At 36.1% G+C, this 22,454-nt stretch overlaps 1 protein-coding gene across 1 annotated transcript in view; it reads right to left on the reverse strand.

Moving 5' to 3' along the window:
• The window catches only part of DARS (aspartyl-tRNA synthetase), a 41,730-nt gene continuing 19,276 nt past the window's right edge, over positions 1-22,454 (reverse strand). The window contains exons 4-15 of the mRNA XM_010575181.1: positions 20,592-20,694; positions 19,245-19,325; positions 18,713-18,772; positions 10,433-10,544; positions 8,361-8,495; positions 7,032-7,179; positions 5,924-6,070; positions 4,919-4,961; positions 4,157-4,237; positions 3,404-3,515; positions 2,380-2,451; positions 1-643 (exon numbers count right to left, since the gene is read on the reverse strand). Coding sequence (XP_010573483.1) covers positions 552-643; positions 2,380-2,451; positions 3,404-3,515; positions 4,157-4,237; positions 4,919-4,961; positions 5,924-6,070; positions 7,032-7,179; positions 8,361-8,495; positions 10,433-10,544; positions 18,713-18,772; positions 19,245-19,325; positions 20,592-20,694 — 1,186 coding nt within the window. The 3' untranslated portion in view covers positions 1-551. The remainder of the gene's footprint in view (positions 644-2,379; positions 2,452-3,403; positions 3,516-4,156; positions 4,238-4,918; positions 4,962-5,923; positions 6,071-7,031; positions 7,180-8,360; positions 8,496-10,432; positions 10,545-18,712; positions 18,773-19,244; positions 19,326-20,591; positions 20,695-22,454) is intronic.

Raw genomic sequence — 22,454 nt, forward strand, 5'->3', positions numbered from 1 at the left:
CTTTGAGAGATTTATTGCAATCTATTTTCACAATTTCATATGAAGCCTTTTTGTTAAGAAGACTCTTCTTCTCACCTGCTTCTCTACCTGACACTCATGTAAATTAACAATTGGCTGGTTTCCTCCTGATTTTCAAATTGCAAGCATCCAGTTATTTTAGCTTTGAGCCAATTCTGTAATTCAGAATATTCAACCTTGCTGACATAAGTTAAAAATGCAGAATTTTTATTGCATAATTTATTAAAATGTTTAGAAACATGATTCAGTTTACTGTGACACTAAGAATACTAACTCAAAGTATCACATTTTCATTAAAAATGTGCACAGTTGCCAATACAAAGAGTCTTGATCTGTGAAAATATTTTCTTTTAAATAAACAGCTAAGGATAAAAAAAAATATTGTGGCACTTTAGTAAACGAGATGTTCTTTTTTTTTTAATTGTATATTATAATACTCAAATCAATAGACGTTCAACAGTAGCAGGGGATATGCTTGCAATTGTATCATATTTGCAGGGCAAATCATCTCAAACTTTCAAAAGCAGTTCATGTTAGGGTGTCAGTCGTTTGGGATCCCGTGGGAACATGGAGGTCTGACGAACATTATGCAGCCCTAGGTACAGCATGGTTACTCTTTCCAGCCCTACAACAAATGGAAAAAAAACGATCAGTATAGTCAGTCTTTTGTTTGAAACTCTTTGGAAGTTAAAGGTACTCTATACCTACAGCCAGCCTCAAATAGTAGTGTGACCAAAGACTGAGATGTATGCATTAGCACGTCCTAGTACAGAAAGGAGCTAGAACCAAAAATTAGGGATTTTACATACAGTGCCTTCTGCCACAATACAGACTTTATTTGGAACATGTATCAATAAGCAATGGTCCTTGAGACTCAACCGTGCTCTGAATCACTTTGGACTTTCAAGAAAGATGGTGCAGAAAATTGAAATGGGAGGTGGGTAAGCGGGAGAACTGTATCTTGAATACAGTAACAGAAGTATAGTCCAAACCAGTCTTAACAGATTCGGAGTAAGAGACATTAAGTGCCATAAGCAACTACAGTAAAAACCTACAGTTGAGAAATTTTATCCCAAACCCTCTACAGTACAAAAATGTAGATTCAGCAACACATACCCATGTAACTATCTCCTGGGATCTTTATGATAATAAATATTTCACCGGTCATTGTGTTCTTTCTTTCTGAAATCTCAGAGGTTATGTGTGTACTGTGGAACATGGACGGACTTTCTAATCCATGGGGCTACATGAGATGAAACCCAGATGCATACTAGTTTTCACATACTGTGCTCCTTTGTTAAGGTTTCCATCTGAAACAGCTAGAAACCAGTGTTAATTCTCACAGCATCTCCTGTTTGGCTGGTACTTGGCCTGACCTCTGGGATGTGCCATGAAGAGCATTTACTCTGCAGAAGAGATGTAGCTTCAGCTTCCTTGATGTCAGTTCTGACTGGCCTAAATGATTTTGCGTCATCTGCAAATGCTGCATCTCCTCTGCTCACAAGTACTACATCATCATCGATGCTTACATCTTACAGGTGTTTCAAAACAACTGTCTCAACAGCATATTGCAGATCTAATGCATTTACTGAAGGCATACTTAGGAAGTTGTTCTGAGAACATGCTGAAAATGTACTAAATATACTTTACAAAAGTAAGGCAAATGCAGAAAGACTGAATCAAAGAAATTCTGTTTATTGATCAGGACCTACAAAGTGTCCTATTTCCACATGCATGAACAGATTTCATCCTGCTAATGAAAGCAATATGCGTAACTGTAAATTGTTACCATTAAGATGCCTAAACCCTATTTTTTTTTCATTTTAATATGTAAAATACTCACACCCAAGACATGAAGCCCCAATACCTTTCCTGAAAAAATTAGCATAAGCCAAACTGATCAGTGACATTCAGTCAAATCACTGAATAAAACAGGAGCAATCACTTATCTCTCCTCACTGCAGAACAGCTTCATCAAATGCACTGAGACCAGTGGCTTCTGTTATTAGTGGGCTATGATAAATCCATACATAATACAGTGCTTTCTTGATTCCTTAAATCTTCCTCATTGGTCAAATTTGAAGGTGACGTGCCTGGCTAATAAATGGGCACTTTTTCTGGTGATCGCCTACTTTTTTAAACTTGCCAGACTGTGCCATTAATATTTTGCCTATTTATTTTACAATAATCCTTACATTTTACCTTATCTCTTTAAATTCTCCAGGATAACAGCCCCACACATTTACCTAACAGGGCTGCTTGAATTTTATATTGAACCCTGCTTGAGACTGAGCAGTTTAAATTAAGCTCAGGCTAACACAGAAAAAAAAAAAAAAAAACCAAAAACAAACGGATACTTACCTATTCCACCACCTGCATGTGGAGGTGCACCAAAACGAAAGGAATCGATGTAAGCCTTTATTTTCTCTAAATCTAGAGAGGAAAAAGATATGTTTCTCACCTCCTTAATGAACCCCAAGCCAAATATAAAAGTGACTAGAGGACTGCAAACACAACAAAAAATTTACTAATTTAACTTACAAACTAACAGTGGGGTTTTTACTCATTAAACATATAAATTACCCAGGACTACCTAGAATTATGACTGTAACAGTTTTGTTTTATAATTTTGTTAATAACTTAATCAGGGAAGAAATTCTAGACTTGAGTAAGACCTAGGCCCAATTGTTCATTGTAACTTATGGAAAATGGTGACTTTGTGAATAAACTGCAGTGAGAAAGCGAAGCTTTAGCAACTATTTTCCCATCTTGCTACAGTGGGAGCTACTCCTTTTTTGCTACTGTGTACCTACCACTTCACTTTGCCATCACTGAAAGCATAATTTTAATCTACATTTTACTCTTGTGATCTCCACCTAATTTACTATTTTACCCTTCTATTACTTGCTGGCCTTGTCCCTGCTGAGTCTTTTTTTTTTTTTTTTTTTTTTTATTTTCCCCAACAGACACTTCTTCCTTATTTGCTCTCTGTTCAAGATTTAAAAAGGACAGCCAACCAAGACTCTGCTAGAGTACTCTGTAAAAACTTTGTGAGAGTACAGAGAGGCACAACCAAATGAAACTTGTTTGTCTACCCTCATTCTGTTGAAGGTATTTCCTGCATTACAATCTCTCTAAAGTCCTCAGAAACAATTCCTTTTCATGAAGGGGTTGCTGGGAAACTAGCTAGTTTCTTAATACCACCACTCTAGAGTAAAATAGTTAAACAGAATTAGATGGGTTAACATTAAGAATGAAACAGTACTGTGATTTTAGCACTACTGCCATACAACAAATTCTACCCCAAATTCTTCCTCTAAAGGAAACAAATCCAATCATGATTTATATTCTTTTAAATTCAGCTTCATGTTGTTTGACTTGTTACCGATGCCATGATGCTGGGCTCTTTCTGTCAGCAGCTGAGGATCGTGAATTCTCTGAGCTCCGGACAAGATCTCTTCCCCTCTCATGAACATATCGTAAGAGTTAGAGTTTTTCTGGAAAAACAAAGATGAGTTTATTTCCCACTTAGAGCTATTGCATCCTTAGGCGGCAAATATGCACCTCTCAAGTTCACTTATGATATCCAAAGTCGTGCATTAAGAGTGCAATATATTTGGAGTCTGCCTGGGAATTACAGCCCCTTTTGCTCCTCTCATTACACTGGAGTTGATTTAAAAATCTGAAGCTGATCCACATGCCCTTTGAAAAACCATTACACTTGCATGTAGCTATCCCAGCAAAAGATGTTCTAAAGATATTTACCCTGGATTTAGGAATAAACTGAGGAATTTCTAACAATGTAAAAAAGCATCTTTTCTGTTAAAGTGCCTGTTGCCGTAGAAAAATGTTTTTGCCTCTTTTCAGTGATGGCAGCAGTGCTCTGACCATGAAGATCTCTTCACAAAGATCTCACAGTTTTAGCTAGATTTGTTTCTTTTGGTATGTTTTCACCAGTGAAGAGTAACTGTAAACACTTTACAAGTCATGTAACACTGACCTAATCTTGTTATCAGAATTTTAATTATAACAGCAGATCATATAAATAGACTTTATCTATTTTGTCAAGTTATCCCTACAGGGAATAATTTAAACTACAAAAAAACCCCTATTGACAACAACAAAGAATTTTACTTACAGGGTTTACTGGGTCTGGCATTGTATAAAAAGGCCTCACAGCAAGAGGATATTTGTCAAGAATATAGAAGTCCGTATCATACTGAAAGAAGGTAATTTGAAACAGTTAGTACAAGAGAAAATGATGTAAAGAACAAATTACAAGAAGACACAACCAGTGCATCTTTGAAATAAAATAAAGATTTACAATAACTTTCCACAAATTTGACAGTATTATCTTAAAAAATAATAGTTATCAATAAAAGTGGTGTATTATTTTTTTCAGTTTTCCAAAACTACTTCTAGTATAAACTTATAAATGTTCAGCAGTAAAATGTCTTGCTGTAGTAACAGGTACTCATTTTTTTCCCAAAGATCTTGTGTTCTCCTATAGATTTAGTTAGAATCTGGTTTGGCATTTTTTTTTATTATCGTAAAAACTGGTTTTGGAACGTTCTATCCTGTTTGGTGCGCTCAGTATAACAGATGATAGAAATAAATATAAAAGATTGAAAATGGTTTGAAACAGCTTATTAATGATAAAGACAAAACTGTCAGTAGATTAAATAAGCAGCAGCAAAATGGGAATGCAGTCAGACAATTAAAAAATGCTTATGCTGATCACAAACTCTTCACAACTTCTGCGTGTTCCGAGATACTGTATTCTCAATCAGTGTGTAAAAAGTTGTTTTACATGAAGTAGGCGTTTATACCAACCCAATGACTCCATGACATCAGGTTTCAGATTCAATGAAAAATTTATTTATTCTAAAATAATTGTTACCTTTTCCTTTACCAGGCGTCCCAGAAGCTTTTCATTAGGTGTGCTGAAAAAGATTATCACCATTAAAATTAAGTGATTTAAACTTGTCCTGATTATATACTTCATAAAGCTAAAAAGATTTCAAGCTACAGATCTGCTGCACCCTGCCCTTTAGAAAATCCAGTACTTGTTTCTGAATGTTTTGGATTGTGCAGACAGAAATAAAGTATATTTATTTTTGTTCCTAAATTAACTGATATCTTAAGATATTCTTGCTCTTAATGTAACTACTTCCTAGTCATCAGATTCTGATTACTGAAGAACTGTGTACTCTACTTCCTATTGGCATATACCTTATGCAGCCATTTCTTCTTAGGCACAATAAGTGAGAAACACCATAAGCAGTTGCTAAGGAAGTTATTTTGCTCTAGCAAACTCTTACGATTGAAAATTCTTTGATGCGCAGATCGTTTAACTGTAAAATCACACATTATCCTAATGGATATAATATGGGAAAGGACAGAAAAGTTTTAATTTATTAAGTGTCGTTAGAGAAGTTTATATACAGTTAATTAAACCCATCTTTCAGTAAATCAATGGGAATGCAATCATGAGTGCTTAATCATTTTCCTGGAGAGAAGAAATAGGAAGGTGTTACTGAAAAAAAAGACCTTAAGACTGAAGAATCTTTTTGTTTAATCCTATTCAAAAACATGTGACAATTCACATGAAGGACTGCAATTGTTAGAAAAACAAATGCTTCTTATCCTTAGAAGGTTGAAGTTACTCTCACTTTATGTTGTAAGTTATTTTCTTTTGGATTTCAGACTTCATATGTATAGTCTATGTTAGAAGAAAGGACTATTTTCATATCCATTTATTTATCAAGAGATCTGGATATGAGTACTGCTTATTCCTCTAAAAGCTTGTGGCTCCTTCTCAATGGCTGTCAGTTGCACAGTGCAAAACTGGCACTTCACTACCACTTTCACAAGGCTCTGACACATTTTTGTACTGCCCAAGTACCTCAGATCTTCTTCATCACCCATTTCAACACCAGCCTCTCTAAGCATGGCCACAGCTTCACGGTATTCCAGCCTCAGAGTTGGCTCCAAAAACTTAAATGGCTCACACGGGAACTGTTTGTTCACTGTCTGAATTTCAGTTTGGAATCTATATAGGAGTAACAAGAACAGAAGCAAAATAAAAAACAATCAAGAAATGTATTCTTCTTGCATCTAATAATGATTTTGCAATGGCAATAAAATTTTGCCACAAGAGGTCCCTCTTGCAACATAAAAAACTTTTATAGCGACTTCTCGACAAATTCTGTACAATCCTAATGAAATGTTTCATGTAAGTTAATGCATCTACTTCAGTGATATACATGTTAATATTTTACTAATACTTCTGTTCTATTCCTTTTGTAAGAAATAATTGACTAGGTCAAATTTTCACAGTAAAGACACTGAGAAATCATCCCTTTGATTTTTAATATTTACCTGGGTTCTTCTTTGATTTGGGTAATATCCTATTTCAAATACAAAAGAGAAATTTCCTTCTAGCAGATGAAAAGATTTGCATTTCTGCTGGCAAGATAGTCTAATTTGTAAGTAGATGAAAAACACTTCCTAAACTTCTGGCCTGGCTTTTTAATGAGTTAGACTGTGAATAATGGAAAATCATCTTTGCTGCTTTCATAGCAGAGATGCAGGCTGTTACAATAAATTTGATTCAGAAAAACTTTCTTAGATAGTAAGTATGAATTTCAAAATAGAACAATCAGTCTACCTGTAGTGGCACAAAAAGAAGGATGTTTTAAATTAATGATGGATTATTTCTGTTAGGGAGTCCATTCAACAGTAAACAAGTTTTCTTAGTGCAAGCTAGCATACTCTAGGAGATGCAAGTCAGGCTAAAAATAGTTTACTGGCCTATGGCTTGAATGAACTTTAAGAGTCAGGGACAAAGAAATAGTTAAGAGCAAAGCAAAAATGTCTGACGTTCTGTTGTAAATCAGATTACTAATGATTATCTGACAAGCTGAGGATAAAATGCTTACCCATTTCATACCACAGTGCAAGAAATCTCCAACAAACAAAGTTGCTCATGAAATGGAAAATGCTCTCGTTACCTTTCCTGAAGTCCCTTGAATATCTGCACCAAGGTATCTGCAATCTCATCTACCACTTCATGATAGTGATAGTTAAAAGCCATTTCAATATCCAGACCAACAAACTCAGTCAGGTGTCTGTGTGTATTGGAGTCCTCAGCTCTAAATACTGTAAAATTAAACAACAGAAATTCTAACTGACCTGAAATTATCATTCCATTTTGAAAAATAACACTGACAATCAATCACATCAGCATTTGGATCAGGCAGACAATGCTGTCTTTAGACATGACAATTCTCACTGAAAAACAAAAAGAAAACTAGCTGCCTCGGAGCATCATTTATAACAACAGTGACAGCATTATTGTAGCTATGGTGCTCAAAGATACAAGACAGACAAGACTTGTAGAGAGGCAGTATCTCTTGTCAGACCAACAGACAGAAGTGGAAAAAACAGACAAGTTTTCAGGCACATATGAACATTCATATTTGAAAACTGCCTTTTTCAGAGGAAATAAACTTGTGCACGTGTGTGTGTTCTGTGGGTTTGGGGTTTTTTCAGATAGATGAGTCTAATATAAACAGATCTTCTTATAAACCATGGCTGATTTGTTAGTAATTAACAAGAAATTTAAGATCTTCTGAATTACTTGCATTTTTATTTTACAAGCTGTTACTGACTTGTTCTCCAGCATTTCCAGCTTACGTATCTTTAAACCTGTCTTTGAAGTCTTAGAAAAAAAATGCTGTATTACCACCTAAAGAGGCCATGTCCTATCAGCTTTTGAGAAAGAGAGCACGAGCCTGGAAATTACTAATTTTTTATTATTTACTGACAGCCCAGTTAAACGTATGTGTTTTCTAAATAAAGTTGTTTGGTACATATACAAAACCAAGGGATAAGTATATGTTAATATGCAATCTGAAGCACATAAAACCTAGCTTGCCTGTTTTAACTGCTTACTACTGGGCAACTAAAGGCAACTAGGCAACTGCTGGGCATGGTTAATAGGAAACTATGGCTTCAGTAACCACAGTGTTGTTCCATGTTTTACTAACTTCATCATATCATCAATTTCCAATGCAACTCTATTCCTTCTCCTCACAGAACAGCAGACACTGGAGAAGAGTACTCCATGCGTATTTCAGCATTTTAGTTTTGTTCCAGCAACTTCTCCATCAACTTTACTCTCATTAGTCGCCCCAACTGAAATTTGTGTTTGGTAAGTGAAACTATATTAAGTGAAACCATTCAAAGCTTTCAGTGTGCATGTTATCTTATTTGTACCACAGCTGCTAAAAGCCATCACTGCACACTTCACACTGTGGATAAACCAACACTTTTCTTACCTGGCCCAACGCAAAAAACCTTTTCAAAGTCAGCACATATACACATCTGCTTGTACAGCTGTGGGGACTGAGCCAGGTAGGCACTGCTTTTGAAGTATGATACAGTAAACACATTGGCTCCTCCTTCACTGGCAGCTGAAAAGCAAATCCTTGCAGTAATTATTAAAATAAAAATGTAAAAAATAGATCAGAGGTAGAGTTATAGACTATTGGTCTTACATTTACAGATCAGGAGATTTTTTTCTTCAAAGTATATTAGAGGAAAAAGATATAATTTGCATCCATTAATGCTAAGGGAAGTTTTGCAGCTCAGGACTGTCACACATAGTCTTGCAAATCTGCAAATTTAGTTGGGGTAGTTTAAAATGTTACTATTCCCACCTGTCCATCATCTTAGAGTGAGAACAGCAGAGAATGCATGCTTGTACCACCACATCTACTTGCAGCCCAACACTGCCGTGGAAACCAGTCTTTATCAGTGACGTAGGCTTCCACGGGTTAACTGCAGAGGCCGAGATGAAAGCGCATATCCTGTTTTGCCAGGACCATCCTCTCTAACTGCAGACATCTCTCTCAGAGCCAAACCTAGATTTACCAGAGGACATCTGCCAAAGGTATAAAGCTTCTTCTCAGTTTGAGGCAGTTTTTGTAGACAGTTACCTTGAGAGAATAGGAACCAAGAACACATGCATTTGAATCCTTTACTGCAAACTGCCTACCAAAACTGTTAGCTGAGTCGCTTTACCTTTCCATTTCCCAGTGTGTGGTATGAGAGTTATAGTTGCCTAACTTGCTAACAAAAGCATGCTAGCATGAAAGATTAGTTAATAATCTGTGAAAGTTCTAATGTTTAGATAACTCTAGGTAAAGTACCAATTATTATTGTTACTAACCATTCCACTGAGATTAATGTTTCTTTTCTTTCATTACCACTACTCCCACTGAAATGGTTTCAGTGAATATTTTTGAATATAGGTAACTTTAAAAAATCTCAAATCTTAGACTAGTTATGAGATTTAAATCGACTTAACTTAGTTATTTTTACAAAATATGATCTCATCCAAACAATAGGATGCTTGCTTGCTTTCAGTGGTACACTGCACAGTAAGAATAGCACACTTCCTCAAAGGTCCTACGTAAATAAACTACTTGGGAGTCTTTAGTAATTCATGCTGTTTCAACTGCCTCTCCAGGAAAAAAGTTACTTCATCTTATAGTTCAGTGATACTTTCCATGTTCAAAGAATACTTGCTTACATGTATTTTGTTAAAAAGCCCTTTTTTAATCTCAATCAAGAGCTGTCTTCAAAAATATAGACAGAAGTATAAAATTCAGTAGGCAAAATGTATGCATATAATGAATGCACATACAATGAGAATACTATAGAAATTCTGCCCTACATTTTCCATGCCGTATGTCTTAGCAACATCAACAAAACCTCAAAGAACACCAATAAGATGTAAGAAAAACATCCACCAGTAAATCAAGTAATTTGACTTTTGAAAACAATACAGCAGGTCAACAACAGAACTAGAAGCAAAATCTACATTTCTAGACTTTTAGTTGGGCTGAAGCTGTTGTGCCACACTTTCAGAAAAATGATCTACCACCTTCTATTCAGCCATATGCTCATTGCTAAAGAAGTGACATCATATTTTATACCATGATATGCTTGTTGTAACTTTTTTATGGTGGAAGTTGCTTTTAATCTAAATTAGTTTTTTTGATACTGGGAATGGAACTGGCAGTGCTCAACACTGAGAACACTGATTTGAAGAACAATGCATATGATCAGACATCTGTATTTAACCAAATTAAAACTTCACATGCACTGCAGACTACATAAATCAGGTGTATATGTAATATTTGTCTTGTCATTCTTTTAACATCCAAAGTCAGGAGAAGAGTAAAGAACAACTTTGATACCTGCTAGAAGTTTGCTATGTTGCATCTAAATTAGAAATAGAACTTTATCTTTTTGAAATAAAAACTTACTAAATTTTTAGCAGATAGGAACGCTGACCAGCTGTAAAAGAAGCAGATCTGTAGCTGCTGGATCACATATACAATACCTGAAATGATTTTGGGAGTCTGAATTTCCACAAATCCCTTGTGAATAAGTGTTTCTCGGAAAAGCTGACAAATACCAGACTGAAGGCAGAAGATTGCCTGACTAGTGGAGGTCTATAAGAAGAAGATAAAATAATGAATCCTAAGTTAGTTTTTCCTGACTCTGTTACTTTTTCTGGACAGCTGGAAGGATGAATCTCTTCTCTTAGGAACACTTGATTATTGTATTTGCCTAAACAGAGAAAAGTGCAAATCAGTAATTGTTTATTACGCAAAAAGAAACAGCAAAGGAAACAAGAGAAACTCCTCATTTCAATTTATGGCATATTCAGTTATAAAGGAGGCAGTATGGTCAATTCTACATTTGAAGAATCACTGATTTATGAGATGTGCTTCTGCAAATAAAGGTTTTATAGTAAGAAATTGAATAAAAACACTAAACCTATTAAAAAAAGTTTTCAGCACACTGAACTAGAACAGCTACAGTAATATACAGTGCATGATAAAAGCAAAGCCCTCAATAACTTAAATAAAGCAGATATGCTTGTGTCTATTAAAGGCTACCAAATACAACATTTTTCATGTAAAAACACAGCCATGTGTTAACCACATACAACACTGACATAAAAACATCCCCAAACCAAGATCTAAACTCCTAGCATTTAAAACAGTCCACGTAACACCTGATCATATGAACTGCAGTTCTTCTGTCTTTAGAATTTACTCCAAAAGTACATTTAGATGAAAGCAAAAGTAGATCTGGCTGAATTTATCATCTTCTGTTTGTTTATGTACGTGACACAGTCAAGCTACTTATCTGCTTAGCAAATCCTCCACTAAATGTTCTGTAACACTCTTGAGCTTTACCATGAAGCAAAAAAAATAACCCTTAGTGAATGCTGAAAACACTACAGTACCTCAACACTGAACCCATATCTGATTTTGTGCTTGCAGCGTTTTAAGAGCTGACAGTTAGCAACCTAGAAGCGTATATAAAACCTAACGAATTCTTGCAAACAACTAAGAGAACAGTTCTTTACGACAATCTGCGTCATAGCACTGTTTACTTCTCCTTTCTGAAAGGTACCCAACTTTTCAGTTAGGGTAAGAGCAGCCTTGTGGGCTTTTTCACATGACTCCTACCAAACCACAAAACAAAAAACCCCCAACCAAAACAAATCATATAAGCACCCAAATTTAGACAGTCAGTCAGTAGATACGTTGAAATAAAGCTGCATCCATCATTTCTGCAAGATAAAGATATCACTTCACTGAAAAACCAAAACAGAGAACTGTAATAATACTGCAGATCTGCAGTAATTTGGAGTTATTTGCAATTTTAGCTGACCGATATAGTTTCTCAGGAGTGTAAGTGGTTAAGACTAGTAAATAATAGCTAGCAGCTCTCACTGTCTGATAGCATTAACCACAGCCGCTACTCCCACTACTTTCAAAATGAAGGAAATGAGGTTTTGAGCAACAGTTACAAAAGTACCCTCAAACTTTTTCACCTTTTTCACATGGTTCTCCCAGAATCAGACATACGCTAAGACTTTGCCTGAGTTCTGGGCATAATTTGACAGCGTTACATCAAAGCACTGGGATGCTTCAAAGGGATTTTTTTTTTTTCCTTAACCATCTCATACTTAGAAGGTGAAAGACATTTTCCAAGAGATGACAACTTAAACAGTCACATTTGGGTTTACCAATACAGTTTTTGATAAACTGGACAAATTTCTAAAAATGCTAAGAGACAAAATGTTTAACATTCATTTAAAGCAGGACAGCAACAATGCCTCCTCTACCCTTCTGATGAACCAACACCAGTTTCATGCCACAGCAGATAAGAATACAGTCCTAAGTCATACAGTCCTAGGAAAAAGAAAAATGGTTGCTAAATCCAATCTGAAAGCAATTACTTGGTCTGACCTAGAAGTGTGCACAAAAACACAGCCAGTCAATAACTAACACAGTTCTCCACTAACAATAGTTCATTAGGTAGTAACTCCTCCTGGCTTTAGTGAGGATGCAGGGCAAAGACCCTGTCTTCCTAATCCCATCTATAATGATAAATCATGGTTAAAAAATAGCATTTTTGAAAGCAGCCAAATACACAGATCTGGACACTGAAGCTTTTATTTAACTATAGACCAAGGAAAGAACAAGCAGCAATTCTCCATACCTGAAATTAGATCTGACAAGACCACTCTTCTTTCTACCAAAGGTAGCTGAGTTTCAGTGCCCATTCATTCAGAGACTGCCAACAGGGATAACTGTTGAGAATTTGTGATACTGCAGTCTCCTTGTAAGAATTAAACAGACCAACAAGACATTTGAGATAAGCTCCTAAAGAACTGCAACTGTCAACGTGCAGTCGAGTCAAACAGATGACCTCAAAAGTTTTATGTGCCACTACAACTTTCAAAAGATTTTAAAGATGATTCTGTATCTACACATGGAGCAAAACTTTTTAGATTTAATTACATCCTTTGCACTGGTATAATGTTCAGGACAAAAAGAGAGTGAATTTATCTGAAGAAAATAATTCAAGCTTTTATCCTGTTTTTAACTGGGATGCTGGTATGTATATTACCATGTTTGGTACAATGGTAGGTAATACAGATACCATTTGAGCTAACACACTTAGGTACAACGTGGCAAACTACAGAGACAGCTGTCAAAATGAATTGATTTTTACCTTTGCCTTAAGAAAGATTTTGCCATGGCATTCTTTTCCTGTAATGTTCACTCTAATATGAATTCTTCCACATATATACTGACAAACTATCTTACTGAGACTATGGCAAAGACAGTAAATATTCCTTCAAGAGATAAGTAGAAACAAACTTATGCCACTTAAATGCTGTTGCACTTAACAGTGTTAATGTTTTAACTTGGTCTGCAGAATTGATTTTACGGGAAAACTCATTATTTTTAATAATCACCTATCTTACAGACAGCAGAAAAAAATGTTTGGCTAACAATAGAGAAATACAAGTTTCAGTCGTAACCTCACTCTAATCTCACCTGTGTGTTTATTATTTTAATGCTACAAAGGAAAATATTAGTAATACCAGAACAGACCATATTTTAACACTATAAGCAAGATTATAAAAGCAATTATCATGTCTTATTCAACACAAGCTGCAGTGTTAGAATAATAGCCGTGTAAGTTGCCAGAGTCCAACAAATGGGTTTCAACAGAATTGAGGGCAGTTAACACTTTACATGATCATATCTCAAAGAGGTGCGACTGAGGCACAGCCGTGCGAAGTTGCGAACTTTTCTTCTTACTCTCACGTCAGCTGTAGAATTTGTTCCACTCTCACCTCAGTTTTGCTTTTGTCTGCCTGCTGTAACTACCTGTCTTCTACCATGAACAATCACTAAATACATAAGTAGGCTAAATAAAAAGGGAAAATAATGTAATCTATACTCTTTTAAGTAATACACATTATTCTAAATAATGTAAATAATTTTGCAATTCCCCTACTATATGTATGAGAAATGAAGGTTTTGCTAGGAAATAGGATATATGTTAGATAACAATTTTTTAACCTCAAAGTGATTAAAGTCAATTTTTATTCAGATTTCGGTATTACTTACAGTATAAGAAGAAGATATGAACTTGAAGTTTGTTGTCTAAATGACTGCAACTGTGTTATGTCTTCACTATCAAATCACTACCCACAACAAAATAAACTACATCTGCTTGTTCATTACAGCTTGAATTCAGTCAGGAAAAACACAGCTTTTGCAATGAGCAAACTGAATTCAACACAATGAAATTAAGCTTGAAGTTATCAAGTATTTTGACAAAAACTGCATTAAGATCGATGTACAGCTGGATTATCATATAACATAGTCTGACATCCATAAACTACTAAAGATACAGTTTAATGTTTATGCTCTACCCTGAGCAGTTTAAACTGGGTAATATTGACCCTAAAAAGACTGTGCTTTGGTCTCAGTGAGCTGTGCATTAGCAGACACAATTATAGCATCAGGACTGCAAAATGCGTATAATTTAAATCAAATTTGGACAGATACTGTTAGGATAAAAACCCTGCTGGACATGAAAAACAAGCCAGAACAAGGATATCAGTCAGGTCCATTGTTAAAACTGGATGAACCTGAATTGATTTTTTCTTCAGAGGAAGACAAACTAAGAAGCAAAACCCAAAAACCAGTGTTTAACTTGTCTTTTCTTCATTATTTTTCATCTACCACAGATCTTAATGAAGTACGGTTTCTGTAGGGGTTTTACAGACATGAAAAGTCTACACATCACTGAATACTTCAGTTAAACTTAAGAACAGCACAAAAGTAAAGATTTAGAAACACAATCAGTGCTCCAATTTGCCTTTTTTAATTGTTCCAATAAAGGAACAGTAAGTCAAACATCTCTAGAATCGACTGTTTTGACTTTCATTAAACTATCATGAAAAATAGATACTTAGGTCAACAGTGGTTTCTTCCTCACAGTCACCTGTGGTTATGTGAAAGAAAATCTGGTCTATACAAGGACACTTCTTCCTTCTTACCATCTCTCTTGTCTCTACACCCCCAATTTTTTCTACTCCACAAGTATGTGATCTGTATGTTATGAGTTAACCCATCAGGAACAGATTCATTCTTCCTCAGTCATCATTTCTTGGAAAGGATTTTTAAAACCCCTCCACCCGTTTTCCCTCCACACATCAGAATAACAACTATAGCAATAGCTTGGGATCTTGGCATTTAAGTACTTCGCATCCCTAACCTCAAAAAAACCTACCAGACATCTCTGGGAGAACTTTGTCAGCAACCAAACTGCAAGATTCTTAAAAATACAGTGTACTACTCAGTCTATTTTCACATGTACACAAGAATGTTAGTATTGCAATCTTTGCAGAATACTTACATATTACATCTCCACTAATGTAATTTCTTATTAATTGCACTCCTTCTACTGCATCATAATCAAGCTCTCCTTGGTATACATCACAGCTGGATGGAGTGATGCCATTTTTGGAAATCCAGTCCCTTTCATTCATGCAATAACTGAGTTTCACAGCTCCACTTTATCACTATTTGGCCCTAACCAATGAACTCATTGGTTAATCACAACATAAAATTAGTTAAACTACTTAACTACATTAAAGACTGTATTTAAATGGACAAAAATAATTTTAATTCCATACTAAGGACTTTTTTTAGCCTGATCCTGGCCAAAATCTATGCGTTTGTTAACTCATTCTCCAAAAAATAGTATCTCTATTCTTGATGTTCGATGACCTCCTCCTTCCTTAAAAAACTGGGGCACTGAGGAAACCAGAACTAAATGGTACATATATCTGTGGTTGGACTTCCTCCCACACTTGTAGGAACAGATCATCACAGCATCTCTGTTAGAACTGTTCTGTTAACATTTCTTCCCTGCTGCCCAAGATATGGTTCTCCTAGAAGGAAGAGGTATGGGAGACCAGTGGCTAACAATGGTTTCAGATATCCCTCTGAGGCTTCAACACATCATGCCTTCTAATCCTCCTTAGAACATGCCTACTTCTGCAGCACATTCAAAACACTAGGGGTTCTCTGAAATCCCGTTTGTACTACAGCTCCAGTCTATGCAACCACATCACTGAAAACCAGGTACTACGGGGGTGGGGTGGGTGGGGGTGGTTCAGTTATTTTGAAGGACAAACTACCTTCGTGTCCCTGTCAGTGATTCCACTGCATACAGTGCTTAGGATGCGCACATATATATAAGCACATGTATTCTCACTGTGATTTCCCCTTTCTCCATTAAATACCTTTTCTGCTTATTCAGCTCTCCGTTTAAAAACCAGGTCAAAGTAACACATAATTATTTAGAATCTTCTTTTGCACAAGCAAAGCTCCTGAGAACAAACAAAGCAAACTTATGAATAGGCATGAGCCTACTTTAGATTGGATATTAGAAAAAACTTCTTTACTGAAAGGGTTGTCAGGTATTGGAACAGGCTGCCCAGGGAAGTGGTTGAGTCACCATCCCTGGAAGTGTTCAAAAAACACGTAGACTTGGCACTTCAGGACATGGTTTAATGGGCATGGTGGTATTGGGTTGACTGTTGGACTTGAGGATCTTAAAGGTCTTTTCCAACCTAAATGATTCTATGATTCTATACTGTTCCAAAATAATCTGCTTTTGTTCTGAAACAAATAATGAAATGTGCAACAGAAGACACACACACACAGAAATGTGACACAGTCAGAGACAGAAACTTTGCCTGTATGTAGGAGGAAGGCAAGATAGATACCTAAGCCTAATCAAGGGAAAGCTGTGGCCAGATTACATCCAGCCACAGGTGCATGCACAGGACAAGACATCAGGCACTGAAGTACTGAGATTTGACATTTCATCCTTCCATCAATTTCGTAAAAAGTTAACCTGAATTCCTGTTCAGCATGAAATAGCTGTTTAGCACCACACTGCAGCAGCTGTTGGAGCTAAGGAGAAAAATAGCTTCTATAGAAGGCAGAGTTAATGTTCAGACCTCAAAACAAGGTGCCAAACATTGCTGAATAAACGTTGTACCAACAATGATTGGGACATATAAGTTAGAAAAGGTTATAGCAGCATTCACTTAGCTCAGCAGCTGCACCCTCCAGGCAGAATACTGACAACTAATGTTCGACTACTATACTGGCAGAGATATATAAGAAGTATTGGGAGAGTGCTGCTGGACTACTGAATGTGTACAGGAACAAGAATTTTAGCCCACCCCTTTTTGTTAAATCTCTTGTGATTATTCTGGCATTACAGTCTTCCTTCTTCTTCCATTCTTAGGTTTTACTCTGCAGATGCCCTCATCTGAATTACAGCCAAGGATACTTTCATGCCATTATTTTCAGCTAGTATTTTGAACTGTTGTTTCCCTTTGTATTGTTTCTCTGTTCTCTTTGGAGTTCATGGCTCTTTTCAGTTTATTATCCAGGTATTTGGATTTTCTTAAGTTTCTCTGGAGTGCTGTTGAGTATTTTTCTTCATCACCAGAAGTTCAAGTAAAACTTGCACTTCGAGCATCCCAGAGTTCTCCCTTCAATCTACTGCACTGCCTTATCACTACCATAAGCCGATGATCCTTTAAATGATTTTCACTTTCAACCATTAGTATAGCATTCTTTTCATCAAAGGCTTAAATTTAAGACACAGATGAAAAGACCAACATGATAAAATATCGAGTATCCTGAAAAGTAATCACAAATTGAAGTTGCTCAATATTATACATAAGGTCAAGTGAAAAGCAATTAACTTTGGTCCAAGTAGAACAGTTTGTACAAGTAGTTTTAGTTGCTGAAATAAGGAGGTCAGATATTCAAATGCTTTAAACATCTCAGTGCCAGAATTTTTCCAAATTTTCCAATAAATAACTGACTTTTTTGCTTTATTTCCTAGGTCCATATTTACTGAGGAAACTGCCAGTATCAGAGCTTTGAAGGCAGTACTAGATACACCATAAAAATGAGCTAAGCACACTCTTCATTCAATGAAAATTTAATTCAAATTTTATTGTGGAGAGCCAAATAAGGGAAGAGACCAGAAAACCTCATGTCAGTATGAACAGTTAGTTAGTTACACGCTCAGTCTTGGTTGCTGTTTCATTAAAAAAGAAGTCCTGTAAGTGATTTAGTAGATAGTTTTTTGCTGCTGATCAGAAAGAGTACGTATTTGGGAGTTATATGAATTCACAGAGGGCTGTGTCTCTATGACCTGGATGAAGAAAGATGTTACAGAAAAAAAAAAAAAAAGATACAAATGCTGTGGAGGAAACAAAGAGAATGAGATTGGTATCGTGGCCTGGTACAGTTTCACTTGCAAGACATGCATTACAGCACCTCAGTTACAGGTTAAATCCAGAACTTCCATCTTGCACTTCAAAACTGAGCTCTTACTACAGTTTTTGGGTATCAAACACTACATTTGAGAACAAATGTTGTCTCTAAATTGTCCCTATTCAGTCACCTTTGACTTTTGTAAATAAAAAAGCCCAGATGTACACGGCCACATGCCAAATCCTAAATGTTCACCTTTAAACTACTAATACATGTTCTTTGATTAATGTCAGGGAAGGTGAATACTTAGGATTAAAAACCCCTGTGTTTTCACAATGCCACTCACAAATAAAAAAAATAGTTGTTTATTTTTCCTCTGGCAAAAAACACACTTCCATCAAATCCATGACTTCTATTGCTTTGTGGATTAGAAATGTGAAGAATAAACAGTTGCAGGCAAGTATGCAACACAGCATGTTCCTTACCCTCAGATCAATGACTCTGTTGTCCAGTCTTGTATCTTGGTTTACAGTAGCTCTTCCATCCTAAACAGTTGTGCAAAGATACATAATGAATACATGCACCTCAAAAAGCCAACAAAAAAACCCCTAAAAAACCAAAACCAAAACCAAAATCAATGGAGAAAAACATCTTTTGGCTAAAAGCCAAAGGCTACTTCTAAGTTCAGTAGAATTTCTAGATCATTCTACAAAGAACATACAGCAAATTAGCAGCATAGCAAAACTTAAGGTGTAACTTCTCCCAGAGGTCACAGGCAGAACACAACTATGAGGATCCAGAAGACACACAAGACTGCAAACCCTCTGGTTTTGACCTTCTACTGCAGTTCGGCAGACATCAAAGCTATAGAGATTTGTAACGCAGTTCTGGATAACAGAAAGGAAGTAAAATGCAAACCTAACAAACCTCCAAAATCACTGCATTAAGGAATTTGCCTGGCTTTCATGCTTTTGTTCAATTACAATTAAAAGTATTTTGAGGATGCAAAGTTTTCACCTCCTCTCCTTCCACTTCTGGCCGAACAGCATCATCCAGCTGTAAAGGCAGGCGGGGTTCAGCTAAACTGATCACATAGATCTGAAATTGAGACACGAACAGAAATAGCATGAGACTCAGTTCAAAAGAAGGTGTGATTTACAAAAGGGTATTTCTGGCATAGACTTGAAACAGTGTTTGCATAGGCTGTTAGCTATAAGACTGTGATTTTATTCAAATACTTAAGAGACATGGGTGCATTCTCATGACAATACTGGAAGTGCTTAGTTCTTATTTTCCTTTTCAAAGATTAAAAATATCTTTTTTTCTTCTGGGAAGCATTGAGTTGAGCAAGTACACACTGCCTAAGCAAATCCTATTGGCATGAATGTCAGGTCTGAAACTACTAGATTTCACAGAATTTTAGGTTCTGATTCCAGTAAAATCATCCTGTTCTTGTCATTGTTAATGTATTATTTTATTTATCATCTGATTATATGTGAAAGAGCCATTTCAGATTGCAAATTTATGAGACACCTAAAATACAATCAGAGAATGAAAAACACCTTCCCTTGCCTTACAGTCTTTGGTACCTTACAGGATTTGGTATTCTTTCAGAAAAATTAAGCATATGATAATCTGCAGATATATTAAAACATGTTTCTTCAAAATCTGCAGATCTTCCCCAATGCTGTTAGCTAAAATTTACCTTACTGCTATAAATACAATAGCCATTGTACTCTACTCTTGAAGTGACTGTGTTTCAGCTGTATTGCAGGCATATAGTTTGGTTGAAAACCTTTAGAAGGAAAGGATGTTACATAAACGTTTAAATACGCTTTCTATTTAAACAAATTATAAAGTTGCACTTCCTCTAGCCCTACAGCCAAGCTACAGGAATTTTAGATTTCAAGGGCTTCTATACTGTTAAGCCAGTGCTTTACTTTTGCTAAGAGTTATATATTCCATTCCATTGTACTAGGGGGAAGATTGTAACTTTCTGATAAAGAAGAAACTTCTGACTTGCACTTAAAAAGAAGCAGATTTTTTTATGACAGTATCTGCTGCAGTTACAAATCAATAACTAGAATTACAAGCATTCCTAGACAAATTATTCTAGTGAGATACTTCATTTTACCTGGCACTGTAATTCAAATGGCAGATAAAAATAGGAAATTCTAAAAATCACATCTCTTAAAACCAGAAATGTTTCACGTTTACATATCATACACTGAAATTTGTAGTTTAAAGCAGTTTATTTATCTGGCATGGGACTGCTTACTGACAAAGTTTATGCATGTAGACAGACAGCCTAGACAGATAATCTCTCAAACAATTAACCAGTGCTCCATTTGCTCAAAAATTTACCCTTTGAACGTGAAGCTCAACATCTTGCTGAGTACAACCTCCTATTTTCTGATGTGCTTTCCTCACAACGCCTTCTACATCCACAATGCTCTCTTTGTTGATGCTGTCAATAAAGATAGGATAGAAGCCTTACTAAATTTCATTGCACACTGCATCAGACTCCGTACTGAGCACTAGAATGTTCATGTACTGTATGGACTGCTGGAACAATAAAACAGAGTTAAGGACTTAGGTAGAGCTACTTATTATATATGTAACAACTGAGTAATGAAGGACTTTACTAAAATATTCCCAGACACAATAAATTCAAACTGCGATGCAAGACTTGGGAGGGAAAGAGTTATGATTCAGCTTAAGTGCTCACTCGTTCTCTGTATGTGTATACATAAACTGACAAATCGCATAGTTCTTTTTCTAGGCCACACTCTTGTATGTGTCAGCTGATGCAATTATCTGAAAGATGTCTCTTCACCACCAGAACAACAAACTAAAAGGAAGTCCCAGATCTAGAGGGGAAAATCAAAACTGATCGAGCTTGTTTAAACTACATGACTTGTTACTGAAAGATGCAACATGCTTGTAAGTCATTTCTCAATGACAGGGGACATCTGAATTGCTCTCCACTAAGAGTCACTAATAGCACATTAAAACACCATGTAACATCTTGAAAGTCTTCCAAAAATATGATATAAAGTATGTGTGCTATAAGCAAACAATAACAAAAGCCTCAAGAGTCGTAAGTGAGAAAATAATTTGTATGAGCAGTTTTTATTTAGGTATTTAAGGTACTGGACTTTAAACCAGTAATTTTCTACAGATAATCTCACCCCCACTGGAAATGTATTTTCACTCTGTCTCTTTGCTAGCCTGCTTACAAAAGGCCAAATATCAGAAAGTATTTCTTTCCTTTTTATGAAAAATAACCGTTACAATTAACTTTATCTTTCACTTCTCAGGCCTTCTTGAGAAGACTGGAAAGCACTTTATGTACATCACTTGACCACATAAATCCTTAGAAAGCAGGAAAGTAGCAGGCCCACAATTTAATCGCAAATAATAAGAGGTAAGCAAGGATGTCATTGGACAAGCTGGCCACTACTGACCTCAGTAAAGCAAAGAGCAATTAACAAGCTTCAAGTTTACAAGGTTGGCTTTTTTTTCAGTAAGACCACTCTCCATGCTCCAAAAAACCCAACTCACAAAACACATAAAACCCACACAACTAACTTGGAGGGTGGTGAGATAAATATTTATATGCACAGGAGGTTTTACTGAGGGGCAGTAACCCCCAGTTAAAGGAGGTAAGGACAGAGTACAAGCATGTTCAAGCTATTGCTGAAACTATAGTCCTAATCACTTGCATCTGCATCAGTTTATCTAGCACTGCCTGGACTAAGTCAGTCTAAGGGCTGCGAACAAAATCTAGGTATTCTAGCCCTACAGTCTTTTTGTACAGCTACAGTAAAACCACATGAGAAACTTATTAGGATTGAGAAGTTCCTCTTTAGAAATATAAATGTTTGGAATTAGTCATTCTCTCACATTTTTGAAGTAGGATTTACCCGGCTAAACAATTAAGTTTCTCTTTTTAGATGATGAGGGAAACTTAGCTTTCTTCTCTGATAAAGCCTGAGTGGTGTGACCCAGAAGCAGCTGAGATACAAATCACCAAGTGTTGCCAACTATGACTGCTTGCTTGCCCTGCTTTCTACTGTTCCTGAAGCAGCCATATCAGCCCTAAGAAAAGGCAGATGGATCTTTGGTCTACCCTGGGACAAACTTTTTAATGTTATAAAGCTGAGTTCAAATTTAAGTTATCCAACAGAATTTTTGAATAAAAATGATCAAAGTTTTGAAAAATCT

The sequence above is a fragment of the Haliaeetus leucocephalus genome, unplaced genomic scaffold (genome assembly GCF_000737465.1).
Source record: "Haliaeetus leucocephalus isolate CR32 unplaced genomic scaffold, Haliaeetus_leucocephalus-4.0 Scaffold451, whole genome shotgun sequence".
In the NCBI taxonomy this organism is placed as follows: domain Eukaryota; kingdom Metazoa; phylum Chordata; class Aves; order Accipitriformes; family Accipitridae; genus Haliaeetus; species Haliaeetus leucocephalus.